At 40.9% G+C, this 16,308-nt stretch overlaps 1 protein-coding gene across 3 annotated transcripts in view; it reads right to left on the bottom strand.

Annotated features, from left to right (window-relative positions):
* Nucleotides 1-16,308, bottom strand: part of eda (ectodysplasin A) — a 239,386-nt gene that overhangs the window by 21,529 nt on the left and 201,549 nt on the right. For all 3 annotated transcript variants that reach the window (XM_059651274.1, XM_059651275.1, XM_059651276.1), the window contains exons 5-6: nucleotides 8,191-8,225; nucleotides 2,953-3,004 (exon numbers count right to left, since the gene is read on the bottom strand). In XM_059651274.1, coding sequence (XP_059507257.1) covers nucleotides 2,953-3,004; nucleotides 8,191-8,225 — 87 coding nt within the window. The remainder of the gene's footprint in view (nucleotides 1-2,952; nucleotides 3,005-8,190; nucleotides 8,226-16,308) is intronic.

The following is a 16,308-nucleotide window of genomic DNA, read 5'->3' as shown; positions in this document are numbered from 1 at the left end:
TCCAGGCAACCATGTAATGCCCTCTCGAATGTTTGATTGAACCTGCCTACAGCACACTCTCAGGCAGGACATCCCATATCTCAAATACTCGCTGTGTGGAAAAAGTTTGTCCAGCCTGCTCATGATTTTGAAAGCTTCTATCAAATCTTCTCCTCAACTTTTATTCTCTCCAGGGAGAGCAGTCCTAGTTTCTTTCACCTACATCATAACTGAAGTTTCTCATTCCGAAAACTATCCTTGTCAATCTCAAGTTGCATAATATACGGCATTTTTTTATGTTCAATAATGTTGCAAACACACTTTACAAGGCCCAATCAAGATAATAGGCAACAAATCAAAGATGGTGATCTACAGTGAGGTGACTGAAGATTTATTTGAGGAAGGGGGTTTGAAAGAAGGTCTTAAGAGGTAGAGCAGTAGAAGGATTCAGGGGGAAAAAGAACAGAACTGAAGCAAAATGATCTCAGGAGAGGTTGTTGGCTAAAGGAGATACCAGAAATAGTGAGGGTTCAAAGCATGTATTGATTTCAACATGGCAATAAAACTGGTCGTTTGAAGGCCTTGAGGGAATCGAGAGCCTATGCCGGTCAACATTGACCTTGATGAGACCTTGTATGGGGCACAATACTGGCAACATTGTGTGCCAGTGTAGATGTGCTGATGTTGATGGAGTGTGGAAGATAGATGGCCATCCAGAACAACATTGAAATAGTCAAGGCTGGTTGTGACGATTAATGTCCCAGCAGCAGATGAGCTGAGAAAAGGCTTCAAATAGGTGACGCAAGAGTTGTAAGTTAGGAATGATTTACTACGTAAGAAAAGTGCATGGCATTCTTGTCAGGGCATTCATTAGGTTGAAGTCACGTTCTTGGTGTTTCATGGCACATGGAGATTAGAAAAGTCTATTGACTTCAAGCCTGAGAGAGTAGTTGGGGAGTGGGGTGGATTAACAGCAGGAGAATAGTTCTCAAAAGTAGTATCTGAATCTTCCAAGTGTTTAACTAGAGAAAAATGCAGCTCATCCAAGGTGACTTCCAGCGAAGCACAATAACGAGAAAGACACTGTTACACAGGAGGTGCACGGGTTTTTGCATGGTCTTGGAAATATACGTATGAAGCTGATGATATGTCTGAGTAGGAGAATAATTTTACTAAAGGGCAGCAATTAGAGCAGAGACCAAGTATAGCAGAAAATTGTATGAATAGGTAAGGACTGATAAGGACAGAACTAAGTGAGGGTAATCTCTCCATATTGACCTGTGTTGGGCCTGTCCAAACAGCTTTTCCACATGAACTTCTGAAAGGAGATGCCTTTAAGCTATGGTACCCATATCCCTGTGGATACTGGAGGTATATCTGAGAGTCGGTATGCAAGAAAAATTGCCTTATGGTGGATTTAACAGTCAATGGAAACAATGAATCATTTTTATTCTTAATTTCTTTAATTAATTGCTTTCTCATTTGGCATATGTGAAGAAATAAAAAAATTAGGATATTTCCCAGTGATATTTTTGCTAAGTGCAAGGAAATATGGCATAGTCCAGGGTAGGCTGGAGTTTTTAACCCGGGGGCCAGGTCTCTGCTATTGGGCACCAGAAATCCTTTGGCTCGCCTTTTGAGATTCCTAGCCTGGGTTGGCAGTCTCCATTGAGGACTCGACATCTTTCAAACCTCTTGGGTCACCAAGAACAATGGATGCTGAGACCATCACCTACAGGAGCAGTGGAGCAAGCCATCTTCTGCTGTCTTAATGGAATGATGCAGGATTCCGAGAAAACTGTGTGCCTCTGAGTAGACTATTTTGGAGAAGCAGGACTGTCTTGTCTGCTGCCATTTGGAGCCTCTACTTCCAGACAGTAGCCTGGTTCTTCCAGCAGCTGAAGAAGGTTCCATGTTCCCAATATGATTAATTGCTAACCACAGGACTTTTTTAGAAGCTTAATTCAGTTGAGTAACAAATGCAGATTTTTCATAGATGTTTTAAAAAAAACTTACCTTTCACACCAAAGCAATAGAAAATATATGTTATTTAAATCTCTACTTATGAAATACCTCATTTACATTTTATATTAAATTGTACATGAATGAAGGGGTACTGTCCTGATGATAGAAGTTCAATTGATTTACATGCAGCCATAACATAATAACCTGAACAGCAATATTCAAACAAACGCTTGCATGCATTTTGCAACTCTAATGGAAATAAAAATCTTCTTGTAGGCTTCAGAAACAGAATTTGGTAAGTACTGGGGTTGTTAGTGGACATTAAGAGATGACAAAACTTTGGCCAGAAAGGTGGTTTTGGAGAAGATTTTTAAAAAAGCAAGGAAGTATGGGTAAACCTTTATCAAACACTAGTTTGGCTGTGAGTGGAGTATTGCGGAGTTTTGGATATCACACTGAAGGAAGAATAGGATAGCCTTAGAAAGAGTGCAAATATACACTGGAATCGGTTCAGGGATGAGGCACTATTTGGACAGATGGATGAAGCTAACGATGTTCACCTTAGCATAGAAAAGTGGAAAATAGAGTAGAGAAATTTGTAAACCTTCTCTATGATTATCAAGGCTTTAGACAGTACATCAGGACTAACTATTTACATTTCAAGAAGGATTGAGAACGAGAGAACACAGAATTAACAGGTGAATAGCAAATTCAAATACAGGTGAAGTGAGGAGAAACATTTTCATGAAGTTAGGTAGTTATCTGGAATGCACAGGGCTATGGGGAAATGGTGATGTTTAGGACAAGCAGGATTGATCCTGCAGAAAGCAACAGGGACTTAACAGCTGGAATGACCTCCTATGCTGGAGCCATTTGATGAAAAGTCACTAGGGTTATATCGTTTTAAATCATATAATGCAAAAAGAGATGATTAACACTGAACTGGCAGCTTTTATAATGCCTTTAAAATATGAACATTGTTGATAATTTCTTGAATTTAAATCTTACCTTGTTTGACTTGAATGACTGAATCATGCCCCTGGAGGTGCACTACTGCCATCTGCAAGCAATAATGCAAATATTACACGTGGAATAGCAAACCAGCGAATGAACCAAGAACATTAACACTAAGAGTTGTAATGACAGCCTCACATAAAACATCAAATCATTTAAGATAAAGTTGATAAAAATGAAAATGAACAATGGACTAATTAGTACTGCAAACAGGAACATTCACCTGTATTTCTCAGGGCTAATATCTGGGTTATGTTCAACTACAATGCGTTAACTCAAAGGACTACCACACCATCAGTTCATTCGATATTTTCTGGCAACAGAATACTAATGAAAAGCTAATCTTTTATTTTAGGTGCTAATAAACCACTGCGTATTTCCAGTACTTTGTGCTTGTATCTCATGTTTCAGATTTTCACAATGTTTTCCTTGTCTCAAAGTTATAGCATGATTTCTGCACGGCCTGTTTAGAACACTGGTCAGAAATTTGCATCTGATAATGTACAATGCACACAATGCTGTAGTAAAATAACTGCACTGGGAATGTTCTCCTAACTCCAGCTTCATACACTGAATGTTAGATTTTCAATATTTGTCAGAATCAACAAGCATGTTCATTAAAGATTCGGAAATCAAGGAAAGTAGATGGAGTTAAAATACAATCAGCCATATCTCCTTGAATTGCACAAGCCTAAGGGCCCAAATAGCTTTAGCTACTATATTTTGCCAATGGATCCATGACCATGCAAAATCATCACTATGTTTCATGATGCACTCTAGTTCACTAAGTGCAATTCTTTAAAAGCTGACCTGCCATCTGAATGAAGGTCATAAAATCAATACATTTACAGAATTCACTTTGATTCTTGAATCCCACTTCCTACTGATGGCACTGACTCTTGCTGATGTATGATTTCACCAAAACCATATCCACATCTAATATCTGGTGATAAATCTGATAATACCACTGGCAAGGAGGTCATGGGATAGCAGTGATTATTGGACACCCAGGATAATTCACCCCACTTCTCTGTTCAGAAACAGTACATGGAAATCTTCCCAATCTCTAAACGATGCAGGGATTGGTGAGAAATTCTGAACAATCACGTGAGATCGGAAGTAAGATGCTTTCCCACCATTGAGAGTATAAAGTCCCATTTTCCAATCAAATGTAGAATGGTGAGATGAGTTTCTCCTTAGTGAACAGCGAGTGGCCTATTTGCAAGTGTTAGCAAGAACTAGCATCAGATCATTACATCATCTTGCCTTAATGATAAATGGCTTCCCGTTCTCCCAGCAGCTGCACAGAAACCAGTCGGTGAGAATTACCAACATGAAAGCCGCAACGTTAACTGGCAGCTCCATCAACTCCACTGACCTCCACCAATCAACATTTCAGGGAACTCTCCATGGGTAGTGAACACACATAATCCATCTTCATGAGCAGGACCTCCAGATCCCCATCAGCAAAACTGGATGACAATTACCATCTATCTGACTTGTCTTGGGTAAATGACATGAACCGTCCAGGGCAGCTGCGGACTGCACATGCTTGACTGGGTGCACACCTGGCCTGTAAAGATGGTGCTGGCACCTGGAATATGCCAGCCTGCAGCGAATGAAACAAGATGAAGTCTGACTCGCCATCGGGGTACGGTGCATAGTTAATAAGGCAAGTTTGGGAAGATAGCACAAGAAAACTCACTAAGACTCACGGACAGAAATCCTCCATGAAATCAGCAAAAACAACACTTTGCTGATTCTGGTAAGATTCAGACAAACATGCCTGATAAGACTATCTATACCCCCAACTACTGATCCACCATTACCCTCCAGCTCTTTCATCTACTGCACATTTGAGGCAAACTTCTGCTTCAAAAGTTGCTAAGAACTTCTGGGATACTGTGTTCAGTTCTGGTCACCCTGTGATAGGAAGGATACTATCAAGCTGGAGAGGATTCGGAAAAGATTTACCAAGATGTTGGCAGAATGGAAGGTTTGAATTACAGGGAGAAGCTGGATAGTTTGAGACATTTTTCACTGGAGCATAGGAGGTTGAGGGGTGACCTTTTGAGGTTTTTTTAAAATCACAAAGGCTATAGATATGGTGAATGGCAAATGTCTTTTCCCTATGGTGGGGGAGTTCAAAACAAGAGGGCAGTTTTATAAGGTGGGAGGAGAAAGATTTAAAAAGGATATGGGGGCATTTTTTTTTACACAGCGTGGTTCGTGTGTGGAATGAACTTCCAGATGAAGTGGTGGATGAGGATACTGCCTACACCATTGAAAAGACATTTGGACAAGTACATGAATAAGAAATGTTTGCAGGGATATGGGCCAAGCACAGGCAGGTGGGACTACTTTAGCTTGGGTACTGTGGTCAGCACGGACTGTTTGGTCCAAAGGGTCTGTTTCTGTACTGTACGACTGTGTAAGTGTATAACACGCTCCTCTGAGTTTCCAATCATGTGTCTCTATGTCTATGCATGTGTTAAGTTATTTCACTAACTTAACAGCTCCTTGTAGTTCCAAATCCTCTCCCCAGTCACTGCTTCTGAGGGATTTTCCACACTGATCTGTGCCCTGAACTGTCCAGAGCTATTGTACAGGTAGCCAGAATCTGGAAAGTACAATTCGCAAATACTGATGTTCAGTTCCAAGAGCAACTGTTGGCTTCTATATCCTCACTGAACAATGCTTAAACTTGTGTTTAAATTGTGGCGGTCAACAAGTTATTCAACTAACAGTGTGATATCACTGACCTCAATCCTTTCCTTGTTTTACATTCACCCACTGAATCTACTCCAACTCTTGTGACAACAATCCAGTTAATCTCACTCCCAATTGTTTCCTTACATCACTACAAATGATTCATCTTCAACTATTTATCCAATAAGAATCTCTATTGAATGCCCAGCATGCATTCCAAATCCTAAACACCCTTTGTCAAAGGAGTTTCTCAACATATTGCTCACTGAAATCTTTTGCAGGAGATTGCATGCATCTATTTTAACAATTATGTTTTGTAATTGCTGTTGGCTGTGTTTACGCAGGAATCCCAGCAGAAAAATGGAGGTAAAAAATGCCTCACACATGGCAAAAGTGTCTTTACAGCACTGCTTGTGGGCCATGAAGAGCCGGAATGATTACTCTGGCTTACAAACTTATCTCTGCAGCTACTCCCACGATTTATGATCTCCTTCCCAGTTTGTCAACACCTACTTCTCAGATGGTTTCCTAGCTGACAATTTGGCCAACTAAGAGGCAGGAACTTGACCAGAAGAAAATGACAAAACAACGTCCTACAGTTGAATTCTTCAGGATAAACGGGAAACATTTACTCCCAATAGATCTTCATCCATTGCCCAACAACCCCGCTCACAGCTTTCTTTATTAGCTTGAGTAGGTCCTGGGGACACCTTAATCCTGAAGGCTATTCCCATAATGAGATGGTCTCATTCAGCACACTGGCACTTTTCTAGTCTGTACAACTCACCACATTTTCATCTGCTGTGTTTTTTCTCTCAGAATCAGCCATTGATTCTCTCAGCATTGGTGTGGTCTGTAGCAATGTAACCCACTCCTAGGCCATGCTTCATCCCTTCTGTGCAAGTGCTGACCCATTATAAAAAATAAGAGGAGCTGCTGGTGCTCACACACAGGCTCTAAGCCACAGCCTGGGAGCATGCATTAGAGAAAGCCTACACCTCTTCCCAGCTCAGGTAAGTGGAACGAACAGGGTAGACGAACTACCCTGCCCTGAATTGAATTGCAATAGGACAGTCATTCTGCACCACCGCCCCCCCTACCCCTGCATTTGATACCAGCATTTGCCTTCCACGAGTTTAAAAGATGTACTTACCTTGCCCCCACCTCTGCAATTCCTTCACCACCACCCAACCCTGACCCCATCTCTTATCCAATTTAAGACTGAATGCTGACATAGGTCCTGCCTCAGCTCTGGAAATGCATTCACATCCTCATGTCTCTGTGGGAAGAAGTTACCCCTCCTCTCGACTGTAAACCTCTTGTGTGTTATATTCCTATTTTCTCATTTCAAATCTTGGAAAAAGTGGAACATTCCACAATTATCAGTCTTCTGGAAATGACTTGGATTTTATTCTTTGGATTTTGAAGGTCAATCTTTGGTGGGCTTTGGAAGCTCAAGTATTGAACATGTTCAAGCTGGAAATTTTCTGGCTAATAATGACATTAAGTGATATATAGATAGTGGGGGAAACAAATGGCAGGAGGCAGATGATTAATCGTGGTCTACATTAATAATGGAGCAGGTTCAATGGGCCAAATGGCCTAATCCTTTTGCAGTGCTCTTATCCTCTCACCATTTTATGATCCATCTAATCATCACTACAAAGAGACATTCATTTTTTTTTACATTTTGTAATAGAATCCTGACAGTGTGCAAAGTGGCCATTTTGCCTCCAAAGAGCATTCCATCCAGACCCAGCCTATCCCCATAATTACCCTGGCCAATCCACCTAACCTGCCCATCTTTGGGCAATGGGAAGAAACCAGAGGACCCAGTAGTAACAGACATGGTGGGTGGGAAAATGAAAACTCCACACAGGCAGAAACTTAATCCTGGGATAACAAGGTGTGAAGCTAGACGAACACAGCAGGCCAAGCAGCATCAGAGGAGCAGGATCTGCAGTTCCTACTATCTCTGGAATTGAACCCTCGTCCCCAGCACCATGAGACAGCTGTGCTAAACACTGAGTCACCATTCCACTTCTCTTGCTGCAATCTGTACTTCCTCATAACATCTGGAATCACAGTCAATTTGCCTTGTTAAAATATTAAAGTTGAATTAACATAGAGTTCTGACTGATTTCGATGGGTCTCTCACCCAATATATTGCAGGCCTCAATCACTTCAGACAATCTGAGACCCATTTTCAAAGAGATGTAGCCCTGGTAAGTAAAAAGGAGTAGCAAAAGCAGGTTGAAGTGTCTTAAATGTATCTGATGTGCTTACCTTGTAAGTGCCTCTCAGTGAAAAGCCAGGGACTTAATTTGAGACTGAGTCTAGATGTGGTCATTGCCTAGCACTGCTAAATTCTTAGAACTCTGCTGTTCTAAATTATCTTGCACCAAAATCAAAGGAGATTAATTCAGAAACCTTTATAAATGGTTGAATTTCTCAATGTTCTCCTTCTAGAGTAAAAGCCAACTAAACATACACGATAATTACACGTTAACATTGCATACTTACTGGTGGCCGACTGTCTGCAGCTTTGTCTGACGTACCTGAAAGATAAAGTTAGTCAGCAATGAAAATAAAAATTGCGACTGGCAATATATCTTTGAATTGTCCTCTCCGAAATTAGTGTGCTTATTCTTAATATTGTTGAAGTATTCATGTTATTGCCGAGATTGACTTTCTTCCAGTGGAAATGGAACACTAAAGCAGTTCAAATTCCCACCGTGATTTACTGCTGATAGCCAGCCATTCCCAATTTTCACTGACACTTTCTTCAAATATGTCAGTATGATAGAGGATTCCATTGGGGTTCAAATGCAATCCTTGCCCCAGTCTGAGGAAAGAAGTCACTGTGAACTCTTGCCAAGTAAAGACCAGAAACAGAAAAGACTATTCAAACAGAGGGTTTTCTTTATCTCCCCTCTGAATTTACCTTTGAGAGGCCAGGAGGAGCAAAAGCACTCCCCTGGCACTGATTTTGATAGTCTAGTCCCTTCAAGACTCCAACTCACCATCCCAACTCCTGTTCTACTGGGTGACACCACCAAAATTCCAGTGCCAACATATACCAAAGTGTGGGTGGATGACTGGGGTGGGGGTGGGGGTGGTCACCCAAATTTCTGCAGGTGCAGGCCGCACCTCCCCCCACAACCCTCCACCCAATCCTGTTCACCAGCAGCAAATTAACATTATTTCCACTTTATTCAGCCAGAAATGTGTCTCAGAGGAAAAGAATATGATCTTGAATGATAATGCAAAAAGCAATATATTCAGTTAACAAGTTTTAAAAATTCATTTTAGAAATTAAGTATGATTGAAGGAATTAGTTTATCCATTCACAAGGACCTCAAACAGCCTCACAGTATTAATTTGATTCATAAATAATTAATGCTATTGCCTCCACTATTCAACACAGAAATTAATGTTATGTTTGATCACTTGAAAGGATGATACTAGCCCAATATTAGGAATTCACCACTTTAGACAATAATCATATCTTAAGAGGATGTGAATTTTATTTTAAATAATGTTTTAAATTCATCATTTTGATAATGTTTATTCTGTTACATTAGTCCAGAACAATGCTTCTTTGTTGTTTTGTTGCAAAGCTGAATAATCCAGGTTTCCCGCAAACTCTTCAATTCTCACATTCAATACCTGAATGTTTGCAGCTGGGCCGATGAATTGACGGCAACACGTGGAAATAAATATGGGATAACAAGATATAGACCTGAATGAATACAGCAGGCCAATCAGCATCAGAGGAGCAGGAAAGCTGATGTATCAGGTCTGGACCCTTCTTCAGAAATGGAAATAAGTATGTATGCCCTCACAGCCATTTCAGGGATGTGGTACCAAATGCGAGGACTTAGACATTTCAGCGTATTTGTCATTTTGGCAAGATGGGAAGTGAGGAAAAGCCAGTGGTGTAGCTCTGTTAATTAAAGATACCATTAGTACAGTTGTGAGAGATTACCCTCGTGCAGAAGATCATGGCTCACTTAGATCTATTTTTGATTGACAACTGAGTCAAAGGTTATGTGGGTAGTCAGGAGAATGAAGTTATGGTTGTTATCAGATTTGTCATGACCTTAATGAATGGTTATGTAGGGCCAAGACACTTAATGGCCCACTGCTGCTTCCAGGTCTTTTGTTCTTGTCTGGGGGAACAATCTTGACTTGTTGTTATCCAGCCTTGGAAACTTCCTTTGTGGTTAGATGGCAATTTCACAATGAATTAACAGGCACAAATGATAATGCTGCAAATTCAAATTGAAATCACCTTGCCAACTTTAAATGGCAAAGATACTCATTAAACAACTATGACTGCTGTCAGTTATTGCAACTTTAACAAAGTGTTATGCCAGGTTTGCAGTTGACATTATTTTGAATGCCAAGTCTAATGTCTACAGCGTGTTACTGTTCAACTGTCAGAGGTTATTTTGTCAGAGATCACACAGCATGTGAGAAGTCTTTTAATTTGACAACAGAATTCAGCAGAAAATAAGCCGAGTTTGACTTCTTGGGCACCAATATGTGACAATGTGCACTTCAATTAGCTCTCTGTAAGAATAGCCTTTTTAATTTTGGAAACTTCATCAAATATGTCAAGGCCTTAGACAGGGAACAGAGGAACTTTGTCGGATTGTCTCCAGAAGTGACCGGAGAAAGGGAGGCTGTTCACTTCAGAGCACAGCATGTGAAACAGCAAGTTAGAGGTGCTCAAAATTCTGAATGGTTACTGTACAACAAACAAGAAAAAAATGCTTCCTGTGATACAGGGTCACTAATAAAGAAGTCACAGGTTTACAATTACGGGCAGGTAAATCATAGGCTGAATCAGGAGTTCTTTCTTCATTTTGACAGGGAGTTGTTACATGAAAAAAGCAGTGGAAGTAGATTCAATCATAATCTTTAAAAGGATTGAAAAGAATACAAGAGGTTCCTCAAATTCATAAATATATGCTCATGTATTCTGAAATTTAATGCTTAACATAGAAGCAGAAGAACATGAATAGGCCATTCAGTCCCTCAAGCCCGCTATGCCACTCAATGGGATCATGACTGATCTGTGGCACAACTCCATATACCTTGTTTTTGGTCCATCTCCCTTAACACCTTTGCTTAAGGAGAAATTATCTATCTCTGATATAAAATTAACAACGCATCCACTGCAGTTTTGTGCAAGAATGTTCCAAACATCTACCACCCTTGTATGTCAGTGATTCATAACACCTCTGCTGTACAATCTGGCCCCAATTCTCAGGTTATGCCCTGTAGTTCTCAAATTTCCAACAGGAGGAAATAGATTGTCTTTATCTGCCCTGTTTCTTCCTCCTAACATACTGGGGAGGCGATGGCCTAGTAGTATTATCGCTGTACTGTTAATCCAGAGACCCACATAATGTTCTGGGGACCCAGGGTCAAATCCTGCTGCAGAATTTGAATTCAATAAACACCTAGACTTAAGAATCTAATGATGACCATGAATTGATTGTTGGGGAAAAATCCATCTGGTTCTTTAGGGGAGGGAATGGCCTGGCCTACATGTGACCCCAGACTCACAGTGATGAGGCAGACACTGAACTGCTCCCTGGGCAATTAGGGATTGACAATAAATGCTGCCTAGCCAGTGATTGCCTCATTCCATGAACGAATGAAGGGGTGAAAAGACTTCAAGGCTTTGATCAGATTGTCCCCTAACCTTCTCAATTCCATCTACTACTTTTTATGGAGCTGTTAGGACCAGGTAGAGTTACACAGAGTGTACAGTGGGGTTGGGCCAAATAGCCTTCTCCTTCTGTCTTCTACTTTTCTACAATTCGAAGAGCAAAGTGAAAAGATATTAAGTTTACAATAAAAAAATCTAATAATTGTAACACTGTGTCCTTCACAAAAATCACATCATATTTAACTTGCCCTTCTTTCATAGGTTGTTCTGTATAAATCAGGTCGAAACTAGTGACTGGTTTTCCAAAGTAGCTCTCTCTCATACAAACACAATGAAGCTCTTTAAAGAAAGTTATTCCCATTGGAAACATTCTGAAATCTAACCTTAGTCCACAGAAATGACCCTAAATACCAAGACCCCTGCCAGCCTTGAATAGCACTGTATCTGATTTCATTCTGCCATTCCAAGATCTATGATCTTGGTGAGATTAAACAGTATATACTTCCAATCACATTCTCAGCTAGAATCTCCATTGATTTTGTGGACTAAACCAGCCCCGTTACATTATATAAACATATAAATTAAGAACGGAAGTAGGCCATTCAGCCCCTTAGGATTCTACATGGGATGAGAGTGTCATTGGCTAGGTCAGCATTTTTTGCCTATCCCTAATTGCCCAGAGGGCAGTTAAGGGTCAATCACATTGCTGTGAGTCTAGAGTCACATGTAGGCCAGGCCAAGGATGGTAGCTTCCTTCCCTGAAGGTCACCAGTGAACCACATGGGTTTTTCCTGACAATCAACAATGGATTCACAGTTATTACTAGACTCTTAATTCCAGATTTTGTGTTGAATTCAAATTCCAACAAGACAGGATTCAAACCTGGGTTCCCCAGAGCACTACCTGCATCTCTGGATTAACAGTCCAGTGAGAATACCACTAGGCCACCGCTTCCCCCACTCTACCATTTGATAAGCTCATGATCTGATGGTGGCATCAATTCCATTTTAATTCTGTTGTAAGTCAAGAATCCATTGAATGCAGCCTTCAAAATATTCAATGATCCTGCCTCAGCTACACCATCAAGAACAGTTCCAACGAACAGCGACGCCTGCAGAAAAAAAAGAAATTCTCCTCATCTCCATTTTAAAGTAGACACCTCATATTTTTTAACTGTATTTCTCAATTCTATACTCTTCCCACAAGAAGAAACATCTTCTCAGCAGCCACCATGTCCTGTCCCCTAAGGATATATGTTCCAATGAGATTGCCTCTCATTCTTCTAAACTTTCATGGATACAGGCCCAAACTGTTAAACCTAACATCATAAGGTAACCCCTTCATCTGAAAAGTCAATCGAGTGAACCTTTTCTCATGTTACTACACCCTTACTAAGTAAAGAGACCAAAACTATACACAGTAGATGCTCAATACAACTGTTGTAAAATATTTCTACTTCTGCAGTTCATTGTCCTTGCGATAAACACGAGCGTTACATTTGCTTTCCTACTCACTTGTTGCAACTTGCATACTCTTCTAATTTTGTGATTGATGTTGCAAAACATCCAGATCCCTCTATACAATTGTTATTCAGTATTTGTCAATTTAAATCATTATATTTTCTTATTCCTCCTGTCAAAGTGAATGATTTCAATTTTCTCAATTTATACTTCATCTTACAATTTTTTCCCACTCATTTCACTGACATCAATCCCATTGTAGCACCTCAGAAGGGTAAGAGTAATGTGGGCTGTGGTGAAATGCAGGGAAGAATCCAGTGATATTGAGGCCCATCTCAACATCAAGATCATCTTACTCCATCTTTTATGCTTTTCATAAGCAGTGTGGTGATATTCTTGCAAGGCAGTGATGAGATGTCAAACGGACAGTCACTATTGCTTGTTAAGTGCCTTGTTAACAGCCCAACTCATCCTGTGCACACTTCCATCTTACCTAACTCACCAAAATAAACATTGGGAAAATAACAACTTGCCACTTTCACCAAATGATCTCAGTATTAGAAGCCAGGCACCAACATCTCAAAGCACACTCCACAGGCATGAGCTGTACACAAGCTTGTTACGTCCCAGCTTTTAAGATTCCTCACAGCTCATCCCTGGTTTGTTTGCAGGTCACTTCTGGACTTCAACGCAGTATTTGCAAGCTGTACCCAGGAACGATCACTGTAAAGCTGCAACAAGGAGACTGTACACTCAGGGAAGGATATGCACCAAGCTCAAGGAGCAGGGATAGATTGAGAGTGAGTTTTTTTATTCATTTGTGGGATGTGGGCATTGCTGGCTGGGCCAGAAATTATTTCCCATCCCTAGTTGCCTTTGAGAAGGTGGTGGTGAGTTGCCTTTTTGAACTGCTGCAGTCCACCTGTTTTTATTTGACTCACAATGCCCTTAGGAAGGGAATTCCAGGAATTTGACCCAGAAAAAGTGAATGTTATGGACAGAGGTAATGGCACTTACCCTGGAAAAGTGGAGAATGTCAGTGACTTTCTTTCTGCAGTACTAGGCATTCCTCTAGACAGCTGAGACTGTTTTAATGCGGTTCACAACCTCAAACCAGGCTGGCATGGTCTGGTATCTCCTGGTCCTGGGGAAGAGGAAGTCCAGGCCTCTATACCAATCATCCAGCAGGAGCTTGCCTGCCATTTCTGGGGTAAATGTCAGGAACCGTGCAGAGAACTGTGCTCTGGACTCATAGTGCTGGTTCAGGGTCATGATGGGGTTTTAAAGATGGCACAGCCAGTGGGATTCTGGGCTGTCCATCAAGTGGCGAGTTGTTGTGGGAAAGAGCACTTATTAACATGGAGTGGAAGTTGGATGTGAGAGGCATCCTCAGATATGGTAGGTGATTAATCAAGTGAGTTTGTTAAGATATAGTGTGAGAACTTGCTAAGCAGCACTTCGATAATTTCACCCAGAAAAAAACTCAATGGAATTTGAACCTCGACAAAAGAAAAGCAAGATTTGGTCCATGACTTTTTTTTCACAATTTGCTTCCCAACTTACATTTTGTCATCAGTGAATTTGGCAACAACACACTCAGTCCCATCGTTAAGCCATTTGCGTACATTGTAAATAGTTAAAGCCCTTGAACAGATCACTGTGGCATCCTGCTAGTATACCTAAAACTGAACCACTTTGCTTTCCTCTCTGCTTCCTCTTTGCCAACTTATGCTCTCTTCATGACACGTTTGCTGTACATCATGAACTCATATTTTGAGTAAGTGAGAATCCTGTGTCATACCTTGCCATGAAAAATAGCAAGGACTTTGACAAATAACTAATCTCAGATTGGGAAATACTGTTTTATATATATTCATTCACAGTGTGTGCGTGTCACCAGCAGAGCCAGCAGTGTTTGTGCATCACACAGCCTCTCTAAGGTTCCTCCTTTAGCACATACCAATTGATATGCTGATGTACTAGTTTCTGGTTTTGGAAGTTGATGCCATTTGCGAACATTGGACGTCTGCATGCTGAAAAGAAGAATTTAGCACGGATTGCCTGCAGTGCCATGAAGGAGGGGATCCAGGATTTTGATTCAGTGACAGTGAAAGAACTGTGATATATTTCCAAGTCAGGATGGTGAGTAGCTTGGAGTGAAATTTTCAGGTGGCGGTGTTCCCATGTATCCTTTGCCTTTATCCTTCTGAGTGCAGGTGATCACGGGTTTAGCTGCTGCTGTCTGAAAAACCATAGTGAACTTCTGCAGTATATCTTGTAGACACTACACATTGCTGCAATTGAAAATCAGTGGTGAAATGACTAAGTATTTGTGGATCTGGTCCAAATCAAGCAGGTGCTTTGTCCTGAATGGTGTCGAAGTAGCATGTCATTGAACGACAATGGGTGTTGGTTAGAGTCTCTCTTGTTGGAGATGGCACTTGATTGGTGCAAAAGGTAAGTGGGGTGTATTCCATCACATGCCTGACTTGTGTGTTCTAGATGGTGGGCAGGTTTTAGAGAGTCAGGAGCTGAGTCATTTGTTATAGGATTCCTAGCCTCTGGTCTGTTCTTGTCACCATGGTATTTACATGTTTAGTTCAGTTCAGCTTCTAGTCAATGGTATCTCACAGGATGTGGGTGGAATAATTGACAATGATGTCATTGAACGTCACTGGGTGATGGTTAGAGTCTCTCTTGTTGGAGATGGCACTTGAGTGGTGCAAAAGCTGTTTGCCACTTGTCAGCCCAAACCCGGATATTGTCCAGGTCTTGCTGATTTGCTTCAGTATCTGGGGAGTCATGAATAGCACTGCACATTATGCAATCGTCAGTGGATGATTCTACTTTTGACATTATCATGGACGAAAGCAATTGATGAAAAAGCTGAAGATTGTTCATATATCGTGAATACATTAGGATGTGGAAAATAAAGAAGCAGCAGGGTTCAACTGCTCAAGTGTTTAGATGTCAGGTGAGGACAATGCCTGACTATGATAGCCCCTATTATCAAAGAGTTTGCCTGCACTGTACCTGTTAAAACAACACAACAGCTTTAAGGCACATTGTGAATGCAGTCCAGGGTGGCTCCTTTACCTACATTCCCTGTATATATTTTTGTTTTATACTTCATGCCTCTACAATGGAATTCCCATTCCAAGAGAGTATGGAATCAAATCAACCCACGTTCTGCAGTAGCAGATCGCCACATCAATGTAATAATGCTATGAACAGAAATTGTTGGTCAAACTTCATTGTTTTATTCACAAATGTGAACACTTCAACATGTCCCTTACTGCATCCAGGCCATTCATGGTGCTGCAACAACAGCTTCCCATCGAGGTAAGTGAATGCCAAAAGGCACTTGACTTGACTATAACCTTTGCACCTTAGATAAAACATTGCTGGTCAAAGTCTGCCAGGAAAGAATCCAGTTTGAGTCAGGGAATTGAAAGATTATAAGTCCTGATATTAATTTATTTAAAATTGAATGAAGAG

Source organism: Stegostoma tigrinum, chromosome 15 (assembly GCF_030684315.1).
Source record: "Stegostoma tigrinum isolate sSteTig4 chromosome 15, sSteTig4.hap1, whole genome shotgun sequence".
NCBI lineage: Eukaryota > Metazoa > Chordata > Chondrichthyes > Orectolobiformes > Stegostomatidae > Stegostoma > Stegostoma tigrinum.
This window is presented reverse-complemented; position numbering and strand designations above follow the sequence as displayed.